General features: G+C 50.2%; 1 protein-coding gene across 1 annotated transcript; it reads left to right on the forward strand.

Moving 5' to 3' along the window:
- The first annotated feature begins 5,304 nt into the window (after nucleotides 1–5,304).
- LOC119308308 (crocetin glucosyltransferase, chloroplastic-like) lies at nucleotides 5,305–6,970 on the forward strand. Its single transcript, XM_037584413.1, has one exon. It carries the CDS (start codon nucleotides 5,310–5,312, stop codon nucleotides 6,594–6,596), a length of 1,287 nt encoding a protein of 428 aa, XP_037440310.1. The 5' UTR covers nucleotides 5,305–5,309; the 3' UTR covers nucleotides 6,597–6,970.
- Nucleotides 6,971–7,971: the final 1,001 nt, after the last annotated feature.

Here is a 7,971-nt window from a genome sequence, read left to right on the forward strand (position 1 = left end):
GATTTGAGACTAGGGGAAGGCATTGGGAAGTAATAAGTAGATGATGGGTTGCTAGAGTGACAGAAACTTAAACCCTAGTTTATGCGTTGCTTCGTATGGGGTTGATTTGGATCCATATGTTTCATGCTATGGTTAGGTTTACCTTAATTCTTCTTTCATAGTTGCAGATGCTTGCGAGAGGGGTTAATCATAAATAGGAGGCTTTTCTAAGGAAGGGCAGCACCCAAGCACCAGTCCACCCACATATCAAATTATCAAACTAACGAACGCAAATCATATGAGCATGATGAAAACTAGCTTGGCAATAATTCCCATGTGTCCTCGGGAGCGCTTTGCTTTATATAAGAGTTCGTCCAGGCTTGTCCTTTGCTACAAAAAGGATTGGGCCACGTTGCTGCACCTTGTCTATTTTTGTTACTTGTTACCCGTTACGAATTATCTTATCACAAAACTATCTTTTACCGATAATTTCAGTGCTTGTAGAGAATACCTTGATGAAAACCGCTTGTCATTTCCTTCTGCTCCTCGTTGGGTTCGATACTCTTACTTATCAAAAGGACTATGATAGATACCCTATACTTGTGGGTCATCAGTGTGTAGGTGTTTAATAGCAGAAGCCATGGCACTACGATTTGACATATTACTTGCACAAAAGGCGGGAAGCAACCGTCTTGTTGTTAACCCTGACGATCTGGAAGTAATTGATACAATGAAGAATGGAGGACATTTAGCGGGAGCTGTGGCTACTGAATTCGATGATTGTTATTTTATGGCTTGTGATTTTTCGTTAATTAGATTTGAACATTGTAATAGGGAGGCAAACAAAGTAGCTCCTAAAATTGCTAGGTTAGCTAAATTTTCCGAGACAAGGAATTGTTTCGAGGAACCTATGAATGATATTGTAAATTTTCTTATAATGATGTAACCATTATTTCTAATAAATAAAGAGGATGTTTTATTTCAAAAGAAAACCCAGCACACAACCAATTGCTTGTTTTTTTCGAAAAGGAGGATGACCCACGGCCTCTGCATCTCGAAGATGCATACGGCCATTTTATTGATGATTCTTGAGGACCTTACAAAGTATAACAACAATATTCCAGAATCCTCCATCTTGGCAGCATCTGCCGCTACTCCTATCCAAATGATGAAGGGGCGCAAGCTGGGCCACATACCCATACCTCTCACCTAAGCCTAACATCTAAAGCCAGAGGCCCCGGCCGAGCCATCTGCCGGGTCCAGGGCTCAAATCGGTCTGACGCACTCACATGTGTCGTCGCCGCCATCTTCCACTGGTCCATCTTCAAAGCAGATTGAGGTGACAACCTTGACAGGTCCTCCGCCATCGACGCCACCACACGCCAAACGATGACATCCACCTACTCAAGCCTTGGCAGGTCCTCCGCCATTGATGCCACCACGATGCCAGCCGACGGCCTCCACCTACGCGACTCCATCTCCAAGAAATGGACATAAATCCATGCCAGGAAAGGGCCGCACCACCGCTGTCGCCCACCACCCACAAGCGCCACCCAACCCCAAGGTTTTTAAAGCGACGCCTTCAGGAAGGGAACAGCGCCGTGAGCACCGTCGCCGCCAAACACGGTTATGGATTTCGCCCGGGAAACCTAGCGGAAGGTGAAGTGATGAGATCAGTCCATACCGACGCCTCCAAGGAGGGAGACGACGCCCTCAAGCGTCACCGTCAGCACGGTCGGTCATGGCCGGCCAGGGATTTCGCCCGATCTAGATCTCCTCCACCAGCAGCACCTCCTGTACAGAACCGGCGACCAAGAGGAAGCGCGGCCCGACCAGGTTGGCCCGCACAACGAACAGGGGAGGAAGGGACGCGCCAGATCACGCACACCAACCACCGGAGAAACTGCTGTCGGCCGCCCGCATGGCCAGGACGCCGGATCCACCACCCGCACGGCTGTTAGCCGGCCGTGCCTTGCCAATGGAGCCGCTGCTCTAGATCCGGGGTTCCCCACATAGGAGCAAGGTAACCGAGGCCCCGCACCACCATCCTTGGCGCCCCGGGCTTGCCCGACGGCTGCCTCAGGTAGCGGCGAGGGAGGAAGGAGGGGAGGGGGTGAGGAGGAGGGGCGGCTAGGGTTGGGAGGAGGAGGCGGCTAGGGTTGTAGGTGGGAAGTAACTTGAGAATTGATTTCCACCAAAATGTTCCCACCATTCTGTCACCAAGTAGGTTGTTGGAGTAGTAAGCTTCCCAAATTATGTGTACCCAAGGAATATATTTTGTGTTGAGGAATTTGTGGAGGTGTTTCATAAGTAGGGCTTGGTTATGGGTAGTATGGCCAAATACCCTTAGACCACCATGATTCTGGTTTGCAAATCTCCTCCCATGGTTGTGAAACAAGTTGAGTGAAAAGTGAAAATGTAGGTTTAGGATTGTGAAATAGTAACTATAGAAAGTGAAATTATAATGTATCAGTGTGAAACTGATTATTTCAAAATGTGAAATATATGTTCAAATTTAAACATGGTTGAAAAATATCAAATATTAGTCTCATTTTAAACTTTTGGTGTAAGGAGTTCAATTATAAAAAAGTTTCAACAACAAATGTATGATTTAAAAGATATGAATGTTTTAAATTAGTCAAGTAGAAAGAAAATATTAGATTTATTGTGTGAGAGAAGAGAGAGATTGGGTCTGTCATATTAGGGTTACATTAGGGTTGGTGCTCATGCATGTAAAGTTACATAGTGGTTGGCTGAAATCCTATATTTCGTAAACAAGGGAAAAGTTCTTTATACAAACGAAAAAACGAACGCCTACACGTATGGCATCTTGCACATTGTCCACACGCCTCCATCACCACTCATTTTGCCACGTATGAACAGATGACATCAGCAGGAATCTTTTTGGTTTTCGGTATGTTTTATCTCCTAATTAAAAAATTGAATTAAAAATCCGTTTTCACCATTAAATCCGTCTCGACGAGATCTTTAAACCCCATGTTGATATGTTTTGACGAATTTTTCTTTTGCCCAAACGTTGTCATGATGTTTACACTGTAGTTGCCATGGTACTTAAACTAAAGTTGCCATGTGGCAATTTTAGTTTGTAGAGCATGGTAATTTTAGGTTTTTTGATGATCGCATTTCGAGTACTTTGACCATGAAAAATTATTTTTTGTATAGACCATGGCAATTTTAAGTGCGTGTATCATGGCAATTTTAGTTTATGGTTCATGGCAAGTCTAGTTTCATAATTCACTGTTTTATAATATGTCAAAATTTACTTTTAAATGTAGAATAAAATAGCTGAAACATATAATGACAATTTCAGTGTAAACATCATGACAATTTATGTGCAATAGACATGGCAATTTTTTAACCCCAAAAAATTCATCAAAATATATTGATATGGGATCTAGTTTTGAAGATCTCGTCGCGAGGGATATAATGATGAAAATGGATCCTCAATCGGATTTTTCATTTAAAAGATAAAACATTTTAAAAACTGAAAATTCATAAAGGTTCCCACATGCATGCATGCGGTGACGTGGCGCAGTCTGTGTGTTAGGGCGTGTTTGGTTGAAGTAGTGAACAGTAGTTGCATTGTATACACATCTCAACCCAGCCTGGTTGAGCAAAAACAGCCTCAAATGCATCATCTGCAAGTTGTTTGGTTGCCTGCATCTAGGGTCGCTGCATTAGGTAATACGCAAGTGCACTTTGTTTGGTTGACTGCATTGGCCAAGTGGCACATGAACATGGTGTTTGGTTGCACGCATGAGGTATGATTAAGAGTTAGCACTTGCACTTAGCACACAGGGTTAAGAGCTAGCAGAGGGAGGGGGAGAAGAAATGCAGTGTGCGCAGGACAATGGCGACTGCGGTGGATAGTGGTCGTGGCGCCGTGTCCGACATGACGAGCATGGAGTCGTGGACGAGCGACCCCGTCGGCGGCACAGCGAGCGATACCATCGACGAACTAGTTGCGGTGCTCGCGCAAAGACAGTCGACACAGGAGGAGAATGCAGTGCTCGTGCCATGGTATCGTCAGTGCAGTGGACGAGAGAGGAGGCCGAGATGATCGATGCCGGAAACGACTCCAGTATAGTAGGGCGAGAGAGAGGAGACGAAGATGATCGACCCCGTCGGCGGCGCGGCGAACTGCAGTGTGCGTGGAGGCAGAGGAGACAAAAAAGCAGTGTGCGCGCCATTGCAGCGTCAGTGCAGTAGGAGGACGAACAGAGTAGGCCGAGATGAGCGACGCCGGAAATGACTCTAGTGTAGTAGCACACGGGAAGGAGATCAAGGGGAATGGGTTCGGCGTCGAGAGGGACGAATAAGAGGGCTCTGAGCAGAGGACAGAGGAACTCGACATGGCGGCGTCAGTGCAGTAGACTGTTGTTCAAAGAGAGATGAAGTTATGATCGTCCAAACCAAAAACTTACAACACGAATGTTGTGAGGAACTGGGAGATTAGGCTGTTGGTCAAAGGAAATTTGAAATGATCGATCGTGCGCGATGAATCTGATAAAATTCGTCCAGAATAGCTCCAAACGGGAACACAAGATTAAAAACTTACGGCCAACGAAACTACGAACCGGTCGCCTCAATGAAACCGTAGCATCGAGGTGCATCTTTTTCATGTAGAGCTTACCTTAAACCGAAGCATCGTTATGTAGATCAGAGGGGCATGGAAAAGAGGAGATTGGGGAGGAGCTTAGTGGAGGTTGAAGAAAACACCACGTAAACAGCTCGCATCCCTCCTGTTTCTCCTCGTGCAGGGCCCGCTCGCTGCGCTTCCGCTCGGCCTGGCTGGACAGAAACTGCCGATTTGAGCGTTCCCAGCGAGCCAGGCCCAGAAGTGCTTTAACTTTCGTGCTATGCAGGCACAATAGTAAAACCAGTCAACCAAACAGTCGTTCCCTTTCCGTACGGGCGTGGTTGGGCCTCATGCAGACAACCAAACACGTTCTTGTAGGACGTGTGAGCGGGTTTGGCTCACACCACACCCGTGAGCGTTAGCGTTGTGCAAACATTGTGAGGTGTCACTCGCTGGCTGGCTGGGTTGGTGCGGTCCGCTCAATTTTCCACTTCGCTTCTCCTGCTAGATCGAGTGCTCGGACTTGTCAGCCAGCGTACCATCAGCGCTGACCTCACCATTGTTGACCCGATCAAGGAATTCAGCGAGCTGGTGGCGATTGGTAAGCTTCGTCTTCAAGCACGCTCACGGTCACACTCACTCTGACTCTTTCCAGCTCGACGATTTTCCCAACCTTTTAAGAGCGTCACACACACGCGGCACACACACTACCCGATCGACTTGCCTTGTCATGGCCGACGCGGAACGCCAGCAGCACGGCCGAGGCGACGGCGGGCGCCCCCACTTCCTCATCGTGGCCTACGGCATCCAGAGCCACCTCAACCCGTGCCGCGTCCTCGCGCGTCGCCTCGTGCAGCTACACGATGCAGACGGCTCAGGCCCCGTCCTCGCCACGCTCTCGGTCCCCCTGTTCACCCACCGCCGCATGTTCCGTTCGTCCGGCAACGGCGAGCCGGAGGGGGCGGAGGCCGCAGACGGTGCCATCTCTTGCGTTCCCTTCTCCGACGGCGTCGACGACGGCACCACCGCCAGGGGCCCCGAGGAGAGGGCGCGCCGCCGCCGCGCGTCCGCCGAGAGCCTCTTTGCGGTCGTCGCGCGCCTCGCCTCCCGCGGCCGGCCCGTTACGTGCATCATGTGCAGCATGATGCTCCCCTGGGCACTGGACGTCGCGCGGGAGCACGCCATCCCGTTGGCCTTGTTTTGGATACAGCCGGCAACCGTCCTCGCCACCTACTACCACTACTTCCACGGCTACGGCGAGCTCATCGCGTCCCACGCTGCCGACCCCGCGTACGAGCTGACTCTGCCCGGGCTGAGCCGGCCTCTCAGGATCCGTGACTTCCCGTCATTCCTCGTCGACACGACCGGAGGTGAGGTGGGCAAGGTCGTCAACGCGGTGTTCTGTGAGCTGTTCGAGTTCATGGACGAGCAGAGGCGGAATGTCAAGGTCCTCGTGAACACTTTCGACGAACTGGAGCCGGCGGCGCTGGCGGCCATGAGGGAGCACATGGATTTGTTCGCCGTCGGCCCCGTGGTCGGGTCGTCGGCCGAGCCGCGGATCCATCTGTTCAACCACGCTGGTGACGACAAGTTGAGGTACATGGAGTGGCTCGGGGCGCAGCCGGAGAGGTCGGTGGTGTACGTCTCGTTCGGCAGCATATGGACGTACAGCAAGCAGCAGATGGAGGAGATCGCGGACGGGCTGCGGCGGTGCGGACGGCCGTACCTGCTCGTGGTGCGCAAGGACAAGCGGCAGGAGGATGTGAGCGGCTGCCTCGAGGACGTCATGCAGGAGAGGAAGGGCATGGTGGTGGAGTGGTGCGACCAGCCGGAGGTCCTCTCGCACCCGTCCGTGGGGTGCTTCGTCACCCACTGCGGGTGGAACTCGACGCTGGAGGCCATGGCGCTGGGCGTGGCTGTCGTCGCCGCGCCGAGCATGTTCGACCAGCCGACGAACGCGATGTTGATAGAGGAGGAGTGGGCTGCCGGCGTTAGGGGAGAGCGCTGTAAAACTTAGGGTTTTGGAAAACTGCACGACACCCGTTAAGGGTGTGGCTATCTCATATATATAAGGGGTACACCAAGGTGTACGATACAATATACAAGACATATACAGAAGCTATATGTAAATACAGTCTAACACCTTCCCTCAATCTTAACTATGCCCTGAAGTACAAAGTATGTTAAGATTGCGCCTGCAGCCTACAAACTGAGGTTGTGGAAGAGGCTTCGTGAAAATGTCAGCAAGTTGATCTTTGGAGGAGATGAACTTGATGTGGAGTAGCTTCTGTGCAACACGTTCCCGTACAAAATGATAGTCAACTTCTATGTGCTTTGTCCGAGCATGAAACACTGGATTAGATGAGAGATATGTAGCTCCAATGTTATCACATCAAAGGACAGGCGGCTGAGTTTGAGGAACTCCCAACTCTCTCAATAAGGACTGTACCCATATGATCTCAGCTGTAGCATTTGCAACGGCTTTATATTCTGCTTCGGTGCTACTCCAGGACACTGTAGCTTGTTTGCGAGCAGCCCAGGCGATCAAGTTAGGACCAAAGAAGACAGCATGTCCCCCCGTGGATCGCCTGTCATCTGGATTACCAGCCCAGTCAGCATCTGAAAAAGCAGAAAGCGTAGGAGACGGTGCTGGCTGAAGGAGCAAACCATATGAGGCAGTAAAGCAAACATAACGAAGAATCCGCTTCACCGCTGTCCAATGAGAAGTCCGAGGAGCATGAAGAAATTGGCAGACACGATTGACTGCATATGAGAGATCTGGCCGAGTGATAGTTAAGTACTGCAGGCCACCAACAACGCTACGATACTCAGTGGCGTCATCAGAGGTGAGAGGATCTCCATCAAACGCAGACAGACGATCAGTAGCAGACATAGGAGTCATGACATGTTTGCATTTAAGCATACCTGCCCGTCGCAATAGGTCCATCGAATACTTATGCTGTGTGAGTGTCAAACCGGCAGAAGAACGTGAAACTTCCAGCCCAAGGAAGTAATGCAACGTTCCTAAATCCTTCACCGCAAAATCTCCACTCAAGGAAGATATCAGACGGTCAGCAGCAGCATCCGAGGAGCTAATGAGGATGATGTCATCAACATATACCAGAAGATACATCGTCACCTGAGGTCGATGCAGAAGGAAGAGCGTGGTGTCAGCAGTAGAGGGAACAAAACCAAGTGACCGAAGAACAGAGCCCAATCTGGCATGCCAAGCACGAGGAGCCTGCTTCAACCCATAGAGCGCCTTGACCAGGCGACACAGATGATGAGGACGAGCAGGATCAACAAAACCAGGGGGCTGACGCATGTAAACCTCCTCATCCAGAACACCATGAGGAAAGGCATTCTGAACATCCAGCTGACGAAGAAACCAG

This window comes from Triticum dicoccoides, chromosome 5B (assembly GCF_002162155.2).
Source record: "Triticum dicoccoides isolate Atlit2015 ecotype Zavitan chromosome 5B, WEW_v2.0, whole genome shotgun sequence".
NCBI lineage: Eukaryota > Viridiplantae > Streptophyta > Magnoliopsida > Poales > Poaceae > Triticum > Triticum dicoccoides.

Coding starts and splice junctions, on each gene's coding strand:
- LOC119308308 (XM_037584413.1), top strand. CDS start 5,310: ATGGCCGACGCGGAACGCCAGCAGCACGGCCGAGGCGACGGCGGGCGC.